A 22642-nucleotide genomic window follows, 5' to 3' on the forward strand; every position below is an offset into this window, starting at 1 on the left:
AATGTTTAAAGTTTAACTTTTACGTTGAGTTCAGACTTGTTAAAATGCTAACAATTACTATGGTAATTCAGCAATGAAGCGTATAAACTTTGGTTTGCTTTAAGTTAGTAATTTCACGCTCGAGTAAACAAAGCAGAGCTTTTTAACATGTCTGGTTGGGTTGTCATCTTTGTAATATTCAATATTTTGAAGCTATTTAACAAATTTAAGTATTTTTACAATAAGTAACGTGTTATCTATTAGTGATAAAACTTTAATAGATTTTTTTTAATAAGTAGAAGTTTTTTACTAGTAAATTAAACTAATAATTACTATTGAAATAAATTGAAATGATTCACGGAATGTGCTCAGTTGAGACTCAGATAAAAATTAAAAGTAGGATTTTTAAATGATGATTAGCAATCAAAACATATAAGTTAGATATAAGATTGCAACTTAGAAGCTTGAAAATTATTATAACATCCATTTACGGATAAACAACGTATCTTATTTTTCGTTATATTTACTAATGCAAGTATTAAACCTTTGTTGAAAAAGTTTCATAAGTTGGTTTTAATCCTAAAGTACTTTTCAATGAATGACAGTGTAATTGATTAAGTAACTTTTAATTTTATCATTTTAGTTTTCCTATAATCAAGACAAAATTTATTATAAAATAATTTTATTATTCTTACTGTACATGGAAACGTTAATTTGTAAGAATTAAAAAAAATTTTGTTCATCATTTTGGTTTATCTGATCTTATTTAAAATCAATCTCAAATAAAACAATTAAGATTTTTTTATTTGTTGATAATGATTATGCTATTAAGCAACAACTCTCAACTTTTTTACATGACTTAAATCATAAAAGCTTATTATTCAAACTAAGTAAATAGTTAAAAACAATACTCAATTTATTATAGCTAGATATAAATACAGTAGAAAACCCGATTAGGTACGCACTTTAAAAGGTACGCATTTAATTTTTTTAAATTACAAAGCTGAATTTAAATAATTTATCAATTAGAATATTTTTGGATTAAAGTCCTTGAAAATTGCAACATTTGCAGCTATAACCAGTAAAACTATTCAAGTAATTGCTTTAAAAGTTAATTTATAGTTTTAATAGTTTTGAGGTTTTTGGTAAATTTTTCTAAATCATAAAGTCAAGATTGATATTTTTATTAAAACGTGTGTTCACCAAACAAATTAATCACTTTATTAAGTTTAACTAAATCTATTAACCTAATGTCAAAATTAATGTTAAGCATTTTCTAAACTATACGTTTAGTTGTAATATACTAGTTTAATTGCAATAAACTATAAAAGTGAAAGGCTTTTTGTTAATTTCCATATTACTTTCTAAATATACTTTTTTTTTTAAGTCTTTTACGGATTTGTAGTCTTTTATAATAGATTTGTTTTAGAAATACAAAATACAAAACACTTAATAACTTTAGGGATACAGTACAGCCCTAAACTATGATAACGCGCAAAAAATGTTTTTTAAAATAAAACAGAAAATGTGCGCTATTTGGTCACCATGATTCCAAAATATTTACTCGCGTTATAACCATTAAGCTTTTTTTAAGTCGAAAATTGTCAAGCAAGTTTCCTCTAACATTTTAAAATTTCTTTATCAGTTAAGTTGGTAGCGTACAGGCTGCCCCAAATAGTTAAATCTTTGACCCAAAATTTGTTTTTTAATTTTTTATATTTGAAACAGTATTTTATTTTAATATTCATTTGTCCATTATAATGGATCCTTATAAAATATTTTTTTTATAAGGTTTTTGCTTGTGCTTTATTAGCCCGCAACCAAAAAAAAAAAACACTTTAACAGTTGTGACCTAAATAGGCTTTTTTGGTTATTCATTCTTCTATTCTGACTATGAAAATATTTCGCCACTGGTTTACAGAGTTGCAACAGATTTTTAATTGTTTTTCTAAATTTTCTTAAAATCTTCTAAAATTTTGAATTTACACTTTTTTATTTGTTTATAAATCAAAGTAAAAATTTAGTCAAAAACTCTTTAAAAAAAATAAATTGACTTTGATGCTACTTTAAATGTCTTCTTCACAAAATAAGATTCTAAGAATACAAAAAAATTAATTTTATATACCATTTTTTGTATCTTATCGGTTTTTCATTAATTTACATGTTTAAGTTGTTTTAAGTTGTTAAAAAGTTTTTAAGTGTTGCTGATCAAAACTTCTCAAATAACAGATTTTTTAGTGTTTTAATTGTCAAACTTAGAGTTATCAAGGATTATAGGTTGTATAAGAAGCCTGACTGCAGTTTAGTTAATTCTTAAATAGGTTTGATCTGATGTATGTAGTTATTTAAATTTTTCAAATAAGCTAAAAAATTATTTGTTATCTTAACTTCTTTGAGCTAAAAAAACAAAATGTTTAAAACAAGTTTGAATTATGAAAAATAACTTATCATCCTTTGTTAACTATGTTCTATCATTTTAATCATGCCTAAATGTACAATCGATAAAGATTTTGATTCACTGTTAGGCTTTGTTTACAATAGAGCTTTTATAACATTTAGGGAGTTTCCCTTTAACAGACTTATTGACTTACACAACTAAACAATTTTAATATCTGGAAATAAACTTTTTGTTAATTTAAAATATTTTAAAAATGGATGAGGCAAGTGAAGTGTTCGAAAAACTTGAAATCACGAACAGCAGTCTAAATGCAGTCAGCAGTGATTTTGAAGAAGAAGAAACCCCAGAAAACCTTGAAAATGAATTCAGTGTTGTGAGTTATACTAATTTTGATATTGATGTATATTTATCAACCATTATAATTGAATTTTACAGTGTTGAACTCATAGAGTTTTAAAGCATTCATACTAATGTGTATGACACCTTTTTCCAATTTAAATACATACTTTAAACATGCATTATTCATGAATCCTTACAAATATAATTAAGCAAATTTAAATTTGTTGTAGAGGGAAAAGTAAGTGTGATGTTTTTCTACCAAACAAAAAATAGTTTTTACAAGTTAAGTTTAATTTTGATTTTTTAATATATTTTATATTTGACAAGTAATACTTAAGTTTTTACCTTTTTATATAAGGATGTTTATATTTAAGTTTAAAGAGTACATTTTATAAAATTTAAACTTAAAAGCATTTACACACATTCTTTTAGATGGCAGTTATAGCAAGGTGGCCACAAAACCTGGAATTCGACAGTTTGTGTCAAAAAATCTGAAAAAAACCTGGAATTTGAAAAATTAGAAAAATACCTTGCACTTAAACAACAACTCCCAAAAAAATTGGAAAAACCCAGAATTTTAAATAATTTTTACATGTGGAGCAGTAAAATTTTGATTTGACACAAGATATATATCATATAGTCCTGGACAAGACTTTGAAAGGTATCTCAGGTGTACAACTCAATAACCAAATAGTTTTTTTTACACCAGGTCTAGGACCAAATATTTCTAGAGTTTTTTTTTTGTTGTGCAATAAACATATATTTAGGTTTTTTTCTAATCATCAAAAATATTGTATTTAAAAGCACATTTAAAGTAGCTTTACATTATCTTTTAAATGTTTTTATACTTTCTAACACAGTAATTTACCTTAAACTTAAATTTAAACTAGAAGTAGACACTAAAACATTTGCTTTCAAAAGCCTAGTAGAAATTTCTTAAAATTATTGGCCACCCTGACCAAATACGTTTTTTTTTTTGCTAATTACCCGGGCAATCACTATTAAGTAAACGAAAACTTGGAGTTTAAAAAAAATGTGTACTTTTACAAAGTTGGTATTTTCTTAACTTAATGTCATAATTACTGCATAAATTGACTTAAATATCTATTATGATTACTTCTTGAAAATTTGTAAATTTAAATATGTGTTAATCTAGCCACATGATTTTTAAAGAGTTACTGGATTCTACTGGCCACTTGATGTTAACACATTTACAAGGTTTTTAAAACTAACACTTGAAAGGTTTTAACTACAGTAATCTCTTGCATTTTTACGCACTCCTGACGTTACACACTCTCGTTTAGTTACGCATTTTAAAATTCGAAAAAATTCAAAAAATAAAAATTCTTCATTATTTAATATTGCACCAACTAGGTTTATTGTATATTTTTAATTTAAAATATGTCTTTAAATGCTAACTCACCTCTCTATATCTTTAGACTTTGACTAGTTGATAAACATTTAGTTATACCTCAGTATATCAGAAATTTTGTTAACAATATTTTTATCAAACATTTTTCTTATGTTTTATTTATTGTTCTTAAAAAGAAGAAATCCATTACAGCACCAAATGTATATTTTTGTAAAAGGCTATAGAAACAAATTTTAGTATAGATACCACACTATTTCTTAATTTTAAACAAATGCTTAATAATAAATCAAATTTGGAAAGTAAAATGAACTATAAGTGTTAAGTATTAATAAGTCACATAAAAATAAAGATAAAATCAACTTATTATTGAAATTAGTAAAATTTTTCTACAATTATTATTATTTTATATAAATTTAAATCCTTATTTTTAAATATGTATATTTTTATCTTTTTTTTATGTTTATAAATAAAGTAAACAAATTGTAAAAAGTGGGGAAGTTCCCAGTCTGCTTTTAAGTAGATGCAATATTAAAAAACAGTAATTATAGTAAGTATGTTTGGTAACTCTCGTATCTTTACGATCTCTTGTATCTTTACGCACTTTTTCTGTGGACACAATCTGCGTAAATAAGAGAGGTTACTGTACTTAAAAGCTCATTTTATAGTGTTAAAAACTCTGATATCAAGTTTATATGCAACACGTTGAGGCTTCACAGGCTAGTTTATTTTTTTTTTAATATCAGATGTACTCAGAACAGTATGATCAGAAACAGCAAGAATCAGATGTCCTTTTTTTAAGGCTTTTAAAAAATTGTTGGATGACTGAGACTAATTTAGTATTTTTTCCAGGATCTCAGATTTATTTTTGTAATATTTTTAATTAGTTTATACTGATTCAGTTTGTTTTATAACTTATTGTTAAATGAATTTACTCTTTTAATGTTTCACTTTTGAAATTTTAAAGCTTTAATTTTAGCTATTAGGTAGTATTTTATTTAAGAATGTTTTACTTAAATCTAACAAATGTATTTTTTATAGCCTTATGAAAGCATAAACTCTAAAACATGTATTCAAAGTTATTTAAAATATTAAAAAATACTTACTTTAGATTACAAAAAAGGATAATTTTGACAAAATAACTATTATTTTTTTCTATGCTAAAATATAACTTTGATATTCTTATACTAGTAATATGGTTACTGAAAAATGTAAAAAAAATACTTAATGTATCAAGGAGGAGATATATTTTTAGTAAAATAGTATTTTCTTTTGGTCTGTGTCTTCCATTAGGAACCTATTGAGCTCACCAACTTTGTTCCCTTATTTATTAAACTTGTGTTATAATAAGATAAATCTATATAAATACCACATATGAAATGAATAGGCAATTTTTTCTAGTTAATGGGCCAGTTTTATATGAAAAGATCATTTGAGGGTGCCAATTTACAGAGATTATACTTAAAAAGAAGGCAAAATAGTAATGAAATAATAATCTAAAAAAACTATGTACTAAAGATAAATCAAATTAAGATCACATATTTAAATATTTGTAAAAAAATGCTCAACTTTGTTTGATTTGCTTAAGTTTTATTCAAGCTCTTGGGTTTTGTCCACCCTTACTCTATGGCAGGGGTTGGAAGTCTTTCGTAACTAAAACTTTGTAACAATTTTTGTATAAAAACTTGCTAGCGGGCCACACTATTTAGAACAAAGTTTAGAGGGCCACAGTTATTTCAAAATAGCTGTAGTAAATAGTAGAAAAAACAAGTATTTTAGACCAAAAATATGATAAAATAGCCAATAATATAGCACTATTAAATAGTATTTGTTCAATTAAACTTTTATTCAGGGTTGCCACTCGGTCAGGAAAAGTCAGGAAATCAGGAAAAGTCAGGAAAAATTAAAAAAAATGACAAAAGTCAGGAAAAGTCAGGAAAAAATAAGGGGTTTTGAAAAAAAGTCAGGAAAAGTCAGGAAATTTGATAAAATAAAATAAAAGTCAGATTTGTCAGTTTAAATTTACAAAATTCCTTGTTTTCCAAAGCCTTCAAATGGTAAAAAATAATTAAAAGTCCTTTAAAGTCAGAAAAAAATTCCAAAATTTTCCTAGAAATTTACAAAAATATTTAATTTTTTTTCCAAAGCCTTCATCTGGTATAAATTAGTAAAATATCCTTTACAAAACTGCAAAAATTTTCTATTAACATATTAAACAAGTACTTTACTTGAACGAGCAGATTTTGTAAGCATTTTAGTATTGATTATCTGTAGCAAGGACACTTCCATAGTGAAACTGTGGTATATACAAAAAGTTTATCTAGCATAATTTTAGAATCAAAGTGTTTTTTGTTTAAGTAAATAATTGAGTTCTTTATAACTAAGCAGTTAGTTTATTATTTTATGTAACAAGTTAATGTGTATACTTGACCTCTTTATATTTTTTTCAAAGTTGTTTAAAGTTATAAAGTAAGTTATAAGAGAGGTATATGCCAAGGTTAAGTTTATTTGTATTTTTTGTATAGTAACTTAAGTTTTTAAAGTAAATAAGAGTATATTTATTTGTTACTAATTTTATACTTAATGATAAGAGGAAATATTTTATAAATGAAAGTAAAAATAAATGAGTGTCAAAAGAAAAGAAATGAAGCTTACAAGATGCGGCTAGATTTAGAGAAAAGATTCTCTTCAACAAGTGTAGGGGATCAGATGAGAGCAATTTAAATAAAATTAGGCAAATGATTTTAACCGCCAAGAAAATAAAGCGGAATGCAGTTCAGATGAAGGAAACCATATCTTCATTAGATGAAGGGGTTGAAGTGGTAATAAAAAATGGAAAAAATAAATTTTATTACATACATTTAAAAAAACAGTATTTGATTAAGTTCTTTATTGTTTTAATGTTTTAGCTGTAAAAATTCGTTATTGTTTTAAGGTTTGAGTTGTGAAAGTTTCTTATTTATTTAAGGTTTTAATTGTGAAATTTCCTTATATGTCATTTTGTTTATTTAGATACATTTATGCTAGGAAATTCTAAAAAGTTGTGTTCTTTATTGTTTTAAGGTTTCAACTGTGAAAATTTGTTATTGTATTAAGATTTTAGTTGTGAAAGTTTGTTATTAATTTAAGATTTTAATTTTAAAAGTTCCTTATATGTCGTTTGTTTATCTAGATACATTTATGCTAGGAAATGCTAAAAAATTGTGCCTTTTTTCAGACAATCTGTGTTTTAAGGTAATAATGCAAGTATTTTGCTGATAGAGTTGTTTATTACAAACTTCAATCATACACAGATGGCTTAAGTGATGTACTGAAAGTTTGATGATAGACTTCAGCAAAAAACTGTTGTTTTTAACCTGTATTAAAATTAGATTGAAAGCTTTATATAGTTTCAATTGTTAAATTATGTATTTTAGAATAAGTTTAATTTAAGAATCTGATTTAGAAAAGTCAGGAAAATTTTGGTAAAAAGTCAGGAAAAGTCAGGAAATTTTTCTCAGCTTGATCAGTGGCAACCATGTTTATTACAAAACCTTTAATTATTTTTTTTGTTTTTAAAATGTACGTTTTTATCTAAAAAGTATCTCTTGGGGGCATGGCTCGCAAGCTGCAGTTTACAATCCCTGCTCTATAGAATTAAAACTTTTTTGTAAATAGTTACTGTGTAAGTATAAATTACAACAGTTTACTATGAAGTTTTTTTCAAACTCAAATTATCTAAGTAATTTTTTAAATACTTAATACTATTGTTGAATTTAAGGGCAAAGTGGGGGGGAGGGGGGTAAATCACCTTTTTCTAAATTTAGTCTTAATTTATTTAGAATTAATAAAGCTAAAAGTTGCTTTTTACAGATTTTTAGAACTCAAAATAACTTTTGAGATATAGCGGGTCGAAAATGTAGACTACAACAAGTTCCTTATAGTAGGCGCAAACTAAAACAGCAAATAACTAGAAATCACAAAAAATCTATCATATCCTACGTTTTTGAGATAATTACCTCAAGACTTTAGGATATGGTCCTTGCAATATTTAAAAAATTCTGTCGGAACAGAATTAAAAAAATTAAATCAAAAAATTTATGACAAATAACTAAAAAAAACATGTTTTTTGTTTATTTTTTTAATAAATTAATTCTTTTATTTTTAAATTCTTTGTAACAAATTTTTTTTATGTATTGCAAGGAACATTTCCTGAAAGTTTGAGGCATTTATCTCATAAAATGCAGGAAAACATAGATTTTTAGTTAAATAGTCTTTTTTGCTGTTATAGTTTGCGCCTCCAATAAGGAACTTAGTGTTGCCTACTTCTTTGACCTGCTATATCTCAAAGATTATTTTGAAAAAAGCATCTTTTAGTTTAGTGAAAACTCTATATAATAAGATAAAATTTTGAAAAAAGTGATTTAACCTTCCCTATGCCCTTAAGAAATCATAATATTTGCTATTTAAAAGGCCAATTATCTTATAAGAGTGTTTGAAATGCAAGTTATAAGAACTTTCTAAAAGAGTTACAAAAAGATAATTTGGTAATACCATTAGAATTGAGTTTTTAGGTTGTAGATCTCAGTGTATAATTAAAGCTTATATTTTTAACTATATATTACCTGTATAAGTTAAATAGTTTTTAGGTAAAGTATAAACTAGAAAAAGTAAATGAGTATATTAAATATTTTAAAGGCCTGTTGCAATAAATGTGTATATATAAGTATGTCATTGCATACCACAACAAAATAGAAATAACTAGGCATAATTACGTCAGTATGATTCTAATACATTGATGTAAATATTTTTTTTAAAGTATTACTTTGAGTGGTTTACTAATGTTTATAAATAGTACTTGATTAAGTATACATATTTAGTGTTTTCAATTTAAGCTAGGTACATTTTGTTGTTTTTATTAAAAAATTAGCAAAAAGAGAGTCTTTGAAGATAGTTTACAAAATACTTATAGTAAACTTGTACAGTATTGAGTATCTTTTCTACAATACAAAAATGCGTTTATGTAACTTATCTATTTAAAAATTATTAAACATAAAGTTATTTAAGTTCTACTTATGTTATTTGTAACTTTGTTTTTGTTTTCAAGAACTTTAAAAATCTGTGAAAAGCACAACATATACAAAATTATTAAACAGGTTATATTTTTTAGTCTAAAATTCAATAAAAAAACTGTTCAAAAATAAACGTAGTCAAGAGTTATTAAATAAAAAGCAATGAAAATAAAAATGTAGGTAACCGACTGCAATTTTGACCTAATTTGAAAATTTTGTTTTCTTCAAATTGTCTTATAATTAATAGTAGAAAAGTAAAGGTTCTTTTTAAAATATTTAGATAAATAATGGTTTGCAGAACTAACGGTCATCAAGTTAAATGTTTTTTCTTCTTCCAGGCAAACAAGGAAAACATGACATTTAATTAAATTAAAAAAAAAAAAATTGTAAATATTTTATAAATATTTGTAGATAAGTAAGCGTTCTTTATGTACTATTTAGATAATGAATGATATGTAGTATTTTTAATTATACTTATACCTTTTTTTATTCTTCCAGGCAAACGAGGAAGACATGACGTCAAACCAGCGGCACCTGACCGAACTGGTCCAAATTGAGGAAGACAACCACCAGATGTCTCTGTTCAAAAGCAGCAGACACGTGTTTGTGTTGACCAGCAACGCGAAACCCGTGTTCTCGTTGCTAGGCGACGCTTACAAGTGGGCCCCGTCCATGGCGGCCGTGGTCGCCCTGCTGGCTTGCTTCAATGACAGAAACGACAATCTGAAGTTAGTTGTTTTAATTGTAATAATATTATATATTTAGTATTTTTATAAAATAATTATTTAAAATGTTCCTTGTGATATTTCAACCCTTTTTCTTCTAATTGACAATTTGAAGTTAGTTGTTATTACAATTTTTAACTTTAATGTACAATATGCTTAGTTGTAAAAGTTTATGTAAAAACATATAGTTTACTGTAATAATATAGGTGCTAGTAAAGTTTAACTGTTTAACAACTATAAAAGTATTTTAAGAACTTTTTCCTTTTTTTTTCACTATTACAGAAACGTTAATTTAAAGTGAGTTGTAATTTTTGTTATAATAATGTTATACAATTAGTATTAGTATAAAAGATTTATTTGAACATATATCTTGCAGCATTTTAGCCTTTTTTTGATATTCATAAATTGTAACGTAATGTTTGTGAAATACATTTTAAGTCTTCTTTAAGCTTATAAAGCACTTTAATAAACGGTTTTATTTTCTAATTTGTATAACTTTGTTTTATTTAAACATTATGTAAAACAAAAAATTTTAAGTTATAAAAGATTACATTGTTTTATGTCTTTCTTCTTAAAATTTAAGAACTACTACTTTAAGTCTGGTTTTGATATTTCACAAACTTACTTTTTATTTGAATGTTTTACTTATTTATCTAAAAGGATAATAACAATTTGATAACTATATTTTACAAATCAAAGTTTTATTTAATATTAAAGTCACTTTTTAAACTGGTATGATTCGGTTTTTTTTTTAATTTTAGTTGCATAAAATATTTTGTGTTTACTTTAGTGTAGGCCTAATTTTTATTTTTTTTCTAAGATTTTCAAACTAAAAAAGTTGTTTTTACATTTTTTATTTTTGTTTTTAGAGCTTTTACTTGACTTATAAGTATTAAAGCCTTATGTGTTTGACTACTAAAAGTGAACTCATTTCTGAAATATAAAAATGAGAATTTTTATTCGCAAAGTAATTTTTAAACTTTCAAAGTTTCTTCTGTTTTTGAACTGTTCCTGTAATCTCAGTGCAGTTTTTAAAATTGTACTAAAGAAAAAAATATTCTTTTAAATGTGTTTTTAATATGTTTTCGTAAACTGCATGTTAAAAGATATCTTATACTGTATTAAACTGAATTCATCATAATATACTTACTAAAATACATTTATTTATTTTATAATGCATGCTAGTAAGTGGTACAGTATTATAACGAAATGATGTATTAAAAAAATTTTTTGTTTAGGTAATACTTGTAATTTTCTTATACTCTTAAATAGATAAACACTGTTGTTTAGGGCAATATACTATTTTGTTGATATTTTATAAATTCAGAATTTATTCTCACTAGAACCTGATAATAATAAGAAATTATAATTTGCATATTGTTGTTATTTATATACTTATAGTACATAACTACTGCAATATTTGTTCTGTTTTACTTAAAAAACACATTTGTAATTTTATAGAAAAAGTAGACTGTAAAATTGTTGAATATATTTGTAAATGTTTTCCTAAGTACATTTATATTTCACAGACATATAGTAGCTGGTAGCCACAAATTCGTGTTTCTGGATAAAAGTCCCCTAATTCTTGTGGCTGTATCTACTGGCTATGAGTCAATTAGACAGGTAGTTTTGTCTTTGTAAAACTAAATTATTTATGTTAATTGTTTTAACTAGTTCTTATTACTAATTAAAATAACAACATTTTACTTTACTTTATTTAATATCTTGCTATATTTCCATTGAATTGAGCAAATCTTTTTAATAATGATATAGTTTGTTTCAAGTTATTTGTACTGATAAACGTATATTTAAAGTGCGTTTATGTTTATAACCACATGTTAACTTAACTTTATTTAAATATGTACTAGACATTTTTTCAAATTATAAGTTTTGTGTGGTAATTAATTAAAATGTTATACATTTTTAAACAGATGAACATATATTTGGAGTACGTTTATGACGCAATAATAAGCATAATAACCGAAGCCAGACTGAAAAGTATTTATTCTCAGCAGAAGACGTATGACTTAAGAAGCGGGCAAATCGGAGGTTTCTATTTTTTTATTATTTTTAAATAACTATAGGCTACATTTTGTCATGTAAAACTTTAATAACATGCATAAAACTCATGAAACGCAAAAATCAAAATTAAAAAGTGTCCTACTTATATAAACTAATCCTACATTCAACTTATGAAAACAATAAAATTAATTTATATTTATTCAATAACATATTATTACACCTGCGTTAATCTAGAAACAACAGGATTCTTACTCATACAATAAAAAAAAAACTAGTTGTATTTAGTTAAAAAAATCATTACAGAAATTCTAAAAGTACTTTAAACACTCAGATCTGGACGTAGAACAAATTCCAAGACATAAATTTAAAGAGTAGAAATAGATATTTGTCTAATTTAGAATCGGACAATTAATAATTAAAGTTAATTAAAAACTGTTGTTATATTTTTTATTATAAAACTCTTACAAATAAACAGATTCTGATTTTAGGTGATACTCAATAAAATAAACTAAATTTATAGCTTAAATTAAAATTAGTACATGAAGTTTAAACTAAAACTATTTAATTAATCAAGTGAAAAGAAACATCAATATTCCTACTAAGACTCTGACATCATGAAAATTTAGGTTAACAGATTACAACACATAAAAAAGTTTAATACAATTCTTCTATCAGATTCTAACATCAAGATTAATTTAGGTTATTAGATTACAACACATCCAAAATAAGACTTGAACTATTTTCAAACAGATTCCGACATCAAGATGATAACGAACTTGTGCGATTCGATGAAGCGTGACGTCACTTACCTGCTCCAATCGCATCGCTGCTTTCCTGTAAACTGTGACGTCAGAAACGAAGTTGGCGCGATATTGCAGTCGGTTAAGAGGGACGAACTGGTGTACGCATTACTCATCAGCAATGGGTCGGTTGATTGTTGTTTAAATGTAGGAGATATCAATAAGTTTAAATGGATAGTGTACATTGTAAATCAGCAATTCTCAACCAGGAGTAAATTTAATTCTGGGGGAAATTCCCTTGTTTTACGGGATAAATTTTCTTTACTGCAAGTTATGCAAATTAATGGTTATTAGTTGTCTTTTTAATTTTATTTAACTGTGTTTTTAATTAAATTAACTCTTTAAATTATACGATTTTTTTATTTTGGGAACTTGAAGCTCAAAAAATATAATTTTTTCCTCAAAATTAAACACTATTTTGTATATTTGGGGTAAATTTAGTAATTATCTGCCAAAAAAGGGGTAAAACATGAAAAAAGGTTAAGAACTGCTGCTGTAAATAGTTAGTTTCTTGAATTTGTTGAGACATTTTGTTAAACAGTTATCTATATTTTACGAGCTGTTGATCAGCAAAGTTTAGAAAATTAATTATTTTATAGTATTTTAAATTTGAACATTTTATCTAGTTTCACTCAAGCTGGGATTTTCTCAAGTGGTCGTAGCTTTTTAAAAAAATTATAAATAAATTAAAATTTTCCAATTTAAGATAAGGTTATATCAATAAGTTTAAATGGATAGTGTACATTGTAAATCAGCAATTCTCAACCAGGAGTAAATTTAATTCTGGGGGAAATTCCCTTGTTTTACGGGATAAATTTTCTTTACTGCAAGTTATGCAAATTAATGGTTATTAGTTGTCTTTTTAATTTTATTTAACTGTGTTTTTAATTAAATTAACTCTTTAAATTATACGATTTTTTTCATTTTGGGAACTTGAAGCTCAAAAAATATAATTTTTTCCTCAAAATTAAACACTATTTTGTATATTTGGGGTAAATTTAGTAATTATCTGCCAAAAAAGGGGTAAAACATGAAAAAAGGTTAAGAACTGCTGCTGTAAATAGTTAGTTTCTTGAATTTGTTGAGACATTTTGTTAAACAGTTATCTATATTTTACGAGCTGTTGATCAGCAAAGTTTAGAAAATTAATTATTTTATAGTATTTTAAATTTGAACATTTTATCTAGTTTCACTCAAGCTGGGATTTTCTCAAGTGGTCGTAGCTTTTTAAAAAAATTATAAATAAATTAAAATTTCCAATTTAAGATAAGGTTACACACAGTTTTTATTTTTAGTTTCTTCTACTTACAACATTTCAAGTCAACAGTAATTAAAAAAAATAGTTCTCATATAGGTAAAATAAAAGTTTATTATTATATTACGTAGCAACAAGTATTATGACGTCACAGGTGTGTTGTGAGCACGTGCAGAATGAAGGACCAACCACTGCACACGAAAGACGTGCAGATACTGCTGAACTACATTGGCTCAACGACAAGCTTCAACACCGGCGAAACGTGGACCCCTATTTGCCTGCCGCAGTTAGTTTGTTGTAAGGCTGTTTATATTTTTTTTTATATATAAAAAGTTTATATCTAGTTTTTAGTCTTTCATTTTATATTATATTATATTTATCGACCCCTATTTGCCTGCCGCAGTTGGTTGTTACATAAATACTGGTGTATTATTTTTTGTGATCTTCACAAACATTAATTAGTTAATAATCACATTTTAAGTTTAAATCTTAAAATAAAAAACAGTTGATAAATATTCACATCACGTATTGCTCTCGTATGTTGAGAAATTCGTGTTTATTCATTTGTCTTCTGTTTGATAATATAATAATTTTTTGGGTATTATTTTAAAATTCACCCGCGTTTAAAGTCCACTTATTTTTTTTTCTTTATCAATTTATTTTATATACTTTTTGAATTTTTAAATTTATTTTCCATTTATTTTCACTCTCACTGTTACCCCTAACCCTTGCCCTCGATCGGTAAGCGGTTCTCGAATTTGACTGGGTGGATTTTGAACGTGTCCCAATTTTTTGTTCATTCATAATTTTTATGTCTACTTAGTTATTTGAATACTTTTACAAATCCTTTTGCAATAACCTTTATGATGGTTGTTATGAAGAAAAAGTTTATCGCAGTTTTTGATAAAATCCTACATTTTTTTCATAGATAGTGTAGCTTTAAAACACGTATATTATAATTAGCCAAACTTAAAAAAACTAGTTACCACTTGTAACAGTTTTCGAAGTGACGGTTTTCTGTACGCTTATGTGAGCTATTTGGACGACAAATTGCAAACTTGCCTCATACTGCTGTCTGTTGACAAAGAGCACTTCTACGAATTTCAGCAGGACAAGAAAGTAGTCGTCGAAAAACTCGAAAAGTAAGTTTTATGAAGAAGATAACAAAGTTAAGTTATATTAATGGCCATAAGGGATCTAACATTTTTTTACTAAAATCAACATTGTACCTAATATAATAGCTAAAATATGGTTTACTATCATTTCTAACTCGCTATCATTTCTAACCCGATCATTTCTAACCCGATCACTTCTAACCCGATCATTTCTAACCCGATCATTTCTAACCCGATTATTTCTAACCCAATCACTTCTAACCCGATCATTTCTAACCCGATCACTTCTAACCCGATCATTTCTAACCCGATCATTTCTAACCCGATCACTTGTAACCCGATCACTTCTAACCCGATTACTTCTAACCTGATCATTTCTAACCCGATCACTTCTAACACGATCACTTCTAACCCGATCATTTCTAACCCGATCACTTCTAACCCGATCACTTCTAACCCGATCACTTCTAACCCGATCATTTCTAACCCGATCACTTCTAACCCGATCATTTCTAACCCGATCACTTCTAACCCGATTACTTCTAACCCGATTAAACACTATCATTTCTAACCCGATCACTTCTAACCCGATCATATCTAACCCGATCATTTCTAACTTGATCGTTTCTAACCCGACTATTATTAATTCGATCTGTATTAATATGTTTATGTATTATTGAAGTAAATTAAAGATTTGTTTTTAAAACAAAAAAATCTCAACAAAGTTGTTTTTTTTATCGAAATTTAGTATATTTTGTTTAAAGTAAAACTTAATGTTTAGATAGCTTTTATAAAATTCAATTTTTGATATTTATTGTTATTGGAAGTTTATTTTTTCCTACGCTAGACCCACACATAATAATCTGGGCAGCTTAAACTAAATAGCACATAACAAGGAGACATTAATTAATTTATATATCTTAAAACCAAAAACTACAGTTTTTTTTAACAGCAAAAAAAAAATCAACACTTAGTATAAGACTAATTAAGTTACTTATGATTCGAAGAAAAATTTTTTTAACAAACTCAGTTTTTATTTTATAATAAGCAACTTAAATATCAACTCTTTCAACGATCAGTAAGTTGCAATAAAACAAAACACAGCTGTTTAACCTTTATTTTTAGAATTAACTTTAATTTCTTTTCAACAAACAACCTTCTCTGCAAAATTCAGCAATACATATTGAGACAATTTAGTAAATTTCTTCTATGAATTTAGTTCAGAAATCAGCAAAGTAGTCTTAATCAAGCACTTCTACATTGAAATAAGGTTCAGTATTACTTTTATGAAATTCATTTAGAATATACTACAGTGTCAGAATTTAAAAGAATATAAAAACTTATTAATAAAACTTCTTTCAGTTTATACATCTACCAGATTTTCACATCTTAACTTTTAGAGTTAGGTTCTGCTCATTTGTGCAACCGTTTGGTATTTCATTGTTTTTTTTATCATCTTTTGTAACTTTGCCAAAGCATAATCGAAATATTTAAATACATTGACTAACCACTAAATTTAAAACCTTAAGTCCAAAGCACATTAATAATACAAATTAAATAAACTTTTATCGGAAACATTAGAAAATGATTTATTATTTACATAGGAAAGGCATTTACAATAAAATCAAACTATAGAACGAACAAAATCCTACACGTTAAATCAATGGTTCATAAGTACAAAATTTGTTAAATTACTGATAATTTCTAATATAAATTATCTTATTTTAATCAAATTTGTTCAACTTTATGTAAAGATTAGTTTTGTTTAAAAGCTAAGTCCACATTTAAACTTAAAAATATTTATGACTTTGTGGTAATTTTCGTTGTAATTAATTATTTTAATAGAGTTCAAAAATTGATTATAAATTAACTGTAGTTTTTAGTTTTAAAAGCATTAGGAAAAGTAGAAGTCTTCTGAATTCTAAAGTTTAAATATTAAGTTTTGATAGTCGTCAATGTAAGAAATATAATGAGCATTGCAGTGGTTAAAGACTATTCTTTACTTTTTCTTGAAGAGATTCTATATGGTTAGTATAAATTTTAAGTATGGAGACCAGACTGGCAAGTTGCATTCAAATTTAGGGCAAATTTAAACGAAATACCATTTTTTAAGAGTATTAGTATGAGTATATATGAAACTTAAAATAATACAGTTAAAAAAATTTAGTAATCATAATTAGTATGGTAATTTAATTAAAAATTATTATCATAAAATTATAAGTTCTTAAAACGAAAGTGTATACTGTATAGCACAAAGTAAAAAGTAGAGGTAAACGTTTTTTTGTTTATAAATAGACCCTGTCATTTACTAGAACTTAAATTAGATTTTCTTTCTTTTAGCCAATGGTAAATTATATCTAAGATTAAATAAGAAATATTATATAACAAACTTAAACATAAAAGTTAAGTGTCGAAAACTTAATATTTTGATTTTTTCATATTTCTTTAAAAATATGTTGTATATAGAGCAAAATAAATTTACATTATTAATAAAAATTTAAAAGTTATAGAAATTTAAAATTCCAAAAATAGTTTTACACGATTAATAGTAAAAACTTCTTTAATATATTTTTTGATATGTCTTAAAAGTTATTATTTTACAGATTTTCAAAAACACAAAAACTTTATATTATTTAGCGATTATTAAGTATTAATTACGTAACATATTCAATCATTATGTTATAAAAAATTAAAAATTGAATTTTTTTTTTTTGGTTTAATTACTTTATTAAGATTTGTTGGTTTTTGCATTAAATCCTTAAAACAAAGAAATGTAAATAAACAAGTAAAATAGGTTGAAACGATCGGACTAGAAACGATTAGGCTAGAAGTTATCAGGTTAGAAGTGATCGGGTTAGAAGTGATCGGGTTAGAAGTGATCGGGTTAGAAATGATCTGGCTAAACTGGGTTAAAAATAATCGGGTTAGAAGTGATCTTGTTAGAAATGATCGGGTTAGAAGTGATCGGGGTAGAAATGATCGTGTTAGAAATGATCGTGTTAGAAGTAATCGGGTTAGAAATGATCGGGTTAGAAGTGATCGGGTTAGAAGTGATCGGGTTAGAAGTGATCGGGTTAGAAATGATCGTGTTAGAAGTGATCGGGTAAGAAGTGATCGGGTTAGAAATGATCGGGTTAGAAGTGATCGGGTTAGAAATGATCGGGTTAGAAGTGATCGTGTTAGAAGTGATCGGGTTAGAAGTGATCGGGTTAGAAGTGATCGGGTTAGAAATGATCGGGTTAGAAATAATTGGGTTAGAAATGATCGGGTTAGAAGTGATCGGGTTAGAAGTGATCGGGTTAGAAATGATCGGGGTAGAAGTGATCGGGTTAGAAATGATAGCGGGTTAGAAATGATCGGCTCCCCTAAAATATATACTAAATATGTTTTTCGTATAAAAAAAAAAACTTTTGTGATATAGTCAGCTGAGTGAAAATCTTCGATACAAACGTATGGAAGAAACTTTTTTTATTATATTTATGAAAATTTCCTAAAAGTATATCTTCTTCATTTTTAATTTAACTAACTTCAATTTTTTTGGAAACGTTCCTTGCTTTATTAGAAAAAGAGATACTATAACAAATATGACCAAAATAGAATAGAAGTTTTGTACTCAGAATTAAAAAAAAAAAACTACAATATAAATGTTTGTTATTAAGTTAATGTTAAACTGTTAAAGTTTAAGTACAACTGCTTATTCAACTGTATGGAATGATAGATTTTTAGTAAAACAGTATTTTTTTACCTTGTTCCTTCCATAAAAAACCTTTTTAGCTCTCTGACCCTCTTATCTCAAAAACTAATCTGAACTAAAAAAACGATTTAAATTAAAGTAACTGCTAGCTAAGATAAATATCTTTAAAATAAGATCAACTAAGGAGTTTTATCCCCTATGGCCTGAATTTCGAATTTCTGAATACCTTATGTAAATTTTCTTTAGTTTTGAGAGCTGTAAACATTTAAAATGTTTTTTGAAAGTGTATAATATTTTTGTTAGTATATCTTAATGCTGTGCATATCAGTTATAAGATTATACTACCAAACAAAGGTTAAGTTTTATAACTGTAATTTATTAAATATCATTCTATTTTAAAAGGTTTAAAACTATTTTAAAATTTAATATTTAAGCACAAATGAAAACATACATTATTCAGTTTTAATGTTCTTGTCTCGTTAGACAAATGTATTCTATATAATATACTGTTTACAATTATGTGTTTAAGTTTTTAAAGTTTAAACACGTTTGCGAATTAAATAAATACCTAATAAAATATAATATAAGTATGGATGTAAGGATAATAAAAAATATTACAAAAGTATACAAATTAAGTTTCAGCTATTGAAATTAAATTGTTATCTTCTATTTTATTTTTATATTTTTAAAAATGTTTAATTCAAGTATAGTATTTAAAGTTTTATTTTAAATCAAATCATAATAATACATAATCTTTTCAACAGAATAAAGTTTATGTCACTTATAAATGACACCATCGTAAATGGATTCTACACAGTCAAGGACTTGAACATTCATAATTTGTTACACTTCATTTACAAAAAGAAAGAATTGAATCAGGTTTGTTTTATATATTTTGTTTCGAAATTTTATGAATTTTTAAATCATACTTTTTCTTTATTAACCTTTTAATTCAGACAATATAAAAAAAATAGTAAACAAGTTAAAAAAAATTCAAAAAGTATTAAGTTTCTGAACAAAAAATAAGATAAAATTTTTGATGTTTAGACACCCTTGAACACGATGTATTAAATTGATGAAAAAGTATAAACAAAGCACCAAAAATATGTTGTTACTTTAGTTGTTGCAGCTAACTTATTCAGTATTCGTTGAAAATTATCAGTGCTAAATTTAAAATTCTTTCAGTTCATTAATTAAAATGAATATTCAATAAAAAAAAATAATTTGCTTTTCACATCTCATTGAATGATACATAAACATCAATTTAAAAGATTTTGTAAATTGCGTAGTCCTTTTTTTTATTGTTATCAAATTCCCTTTAGTATAAAATTGGCAACCACGGTCATGGTTTGACTGAAAAATAATTTGAACTACAAACATTTCTAACGCGTACAATGTTTACAAATGACTATAACAACATTAAACTAACAATTTTCAGTTCACGAGTCCCGTGTTCACGGCGCCTTACAATGAACCTGAACCACGTGACAGGTTATTAGCCAATTACGAGCTGGTGCACGGTAAAGTGCACGATGAAAACTGCCCGCTCAAACTGCTGTACAAAGTTGATGGGAAGGAAACTATGCTTGCATGGGTATGTGGATTGTATATGTGTTATTAAAATTTTATAGATTTTTTTTTGTTTGGTTTAAGATGTTCGTTTTTTTAATAGCTGTTAGTGGAAAAATCTAATTAATATATAATTGTAACACACTATACTTTTGTGGGTTACACTTGTATATTATAAGATTAAGATTAATATATAATAAAATTGCCAGGTATAAATATGTTGTTTTTTATTTTAAAGCTATGAACATGAAAATAAAAGCATGGGTGGGTTGAAAATATATATGTTATATCAATATATAACTCTTTTTATAATAGCAGAATAGCTTCTAAAAAATATTTAAAAATAGCAAACTTATTTAGAGAGTTAAAAATATATTTTTACCACTTTCAATAATTTTCAATAAATAAACAGGAAAGATCATACGAACTAGCGTTAGTATTGAGTTAAAGTTCTAGTTTTATTTTGAATATGAAATAAAACTATTTTTTCCAAAGTGCTTTTTATAAATGTATTCTTTCAAAACCATACTAGCTTATTTATTTAAGGTCCATTAAAGGTATCCAGTATTTTAAGAGCCTTATGTAATTAAACTTTGTTTGCTGGATACATATACATACCATGATTTTTTCTAAAATACTAATAATTAAAATAATGTTTTACAACTTTTCCTAAACCGGTTTGATATTAATTCCTAGTGTAATAATAACAATATGATTTTTTATAATATTCACTATAAACAAAAATCAGTTTTAAGGTATGCTCGGAAAGCTTAATTGAAAATTACTTATTGGTATGAAAATTTATTTTTGAAATCGACAAAGATTTTGGTAAATTTTATAGCATAAATAGTTGTTGAAATATAAGTTTGTACCTGTATGTATAAATAGTTATTGTCATTTACTTAATTAATCTTGATAAGGTTGTTTTTCAATTCTTTTGAATCTTAAGTTTTCAATATTTTATAAAAAGTAAAAAAAAAACATTTGGTATTCGTTTTTTTTTTATATACAAGCTTATATCACTTTTCTTTAAACTTATACAATAAACTGGATATTTGATACAGATTTTAAGCAAAAAAATTTCAAGTAAAATTTTAAAACACATGTGTTATAGCAACCAAATATGTTATATAAAACTAAATCAAATAAAAATGTTTACTTACAAACACTTCTTTTATAACAGCAAATAACAATATGTGATAAAAATAAATAAACTTTACAATAGCAGTTGTATCAAAACAAGTCAATATGTAAATAATCTAGGTCATTAAACTAATAACAAGTTTTTGAAAAAAGTTTTAAATCAGTTTTTTATAAAAACTTATTTATTGAAAATAAACTTGTAATAGCTAAATATTAATTAAATTTTAATTTATATAAAAACGATACATATTTATACAGATAGCAACGAATTTCGAGTTGTATGCCACATTCGGTCCACTAGTTACCAAGCAACAAGTTATCGATTCAATACAGAAAGTTCTTAGTTGGATTGAAATTAATTCAAATAAATTATTCATGCACAAACAGTTTACTTTTTAAACAAATAGTTTTTAATGTCTTGTTTAGATTTTATTTTTATTTTTTATTTTTTTAATGGTTTGTAATACATTTTAAATATAAAAATACTTGATAAATTTTAGATATATATATTTTTGAAATAACCAAAAGAAGAAATGTTTATTTTAAAATCAAAACATTTATGTTTTTTTAATTTTATTTTCACTATCTCTCCTAAAAGTGTTGCAACTAAAAATATTTTTAGCAACTTTTCTTTGTAAAACAAATATATTTAATTTTTTTAATCACTGCCATTTGAAATTAAAGCTTTATTTTTAGGTTAGCTGCTTATAGCTAAATTAGTTTTGATTTTCCACAATACTTAAATTATTTTATTGTAGCCCATTTTGTATGCAATTGAATATTTTTGACTTTTTAGAAACATATTAAAAATCAAAACATGCTTTACTAGAAATAACAAATATATTTTATTTTACTCATGCGGTGCAACAGTTTGTTGAATTAACTTATACTTTTTATATTATTTTGTTATTTTAATTACTGATATAAACATTTAAGAAATTTCACAGTTTAAAAGTTAGTACTAATTTCAAATATATGTTTTATTCTTCACAAATAGTATAGTTAGTATTTTGTTTTGATCGTTTCTTTGAAGCTTGTTGCAATGCTCTCTTATTTTAACAAAACTAAACAAGTTTTAAATCATGAAGAACTGTTAAAATTTAACAATTATTTTCGGTAGACAAATGTATACTTGTTGTTTTATTTATCATAACTTCTTTATATAGTTGTGATTTAAAAATTA

General features: G+C 25.4%; 1 protein-coding gene across 1 annotated transcript; it reads left to right on the plus strand.

The window, feature by feature from the left end:
- Positions 1-2630: 2630 nt before the first annotated feature.
- On the plus strand, positions 2631-21957 carry LOC145839206 (vacuolar fusion protein MON1 homolog A-like). The gene is made up of 10 exons (XM_082946813.1): positions 2631-2750; positions 9635-9864; positions 11391-11484; positions 11793-11910; positions 12634-12808; positions 14093-14224; positions 14937-15080; positions 19512-19626; positions 20186-20341; positions 21718-21957. The coding sequence occupies exons 1-10, from the start codon at positions 2631-2633 to the stop codon at positions 21856-21858; spliced, it is 1425 nt and encodes a 474-aa protein (XP_082802939.1). The 3' UTR covers positions 21859-21957.
- Positions 21958-22642: the final 685 nt, after the last annotated feature.

The sequence above is a fragment of the Thalia democratica genome, chromosome 6 (assembly GCF_965202585.1).
Source record: "Thalia democratica chromosome 6, ktThaDemo2.hap1.1, whole genome shotgun sequence".
Lineage (NCBI taxonomy): Eukaryota > Metazoa > Chordata > Thaliacea > Salpida > Salpidae > Thalia > Thalia democratica.

Excerpts from the sequence above, each read along its gene's own strand:
- LOC145839206 (XM_082946813.1), top strand. The coding sequence starts at position 2,631 with ATGGATGAGGCAAGTGAAGTGTTCGAAAAACTTGAAATCACGAACAGC. Across the intron at positions 12,809-14,092 it reads GCATTACTCATCAGCAATGG|GTGTGTTGTGAGCACGTGCA; the intron begins GTCGGTTGATTG and ends ATGACGTCACAG. Across the intron at positions 19,627-20,185 it reads AAAAGAAAGAATTGAATCAG|TTCACGAGTCCCGTGTTCAC; the intron begins GTTTGTTTTATA and ends AACAATTTTCAG.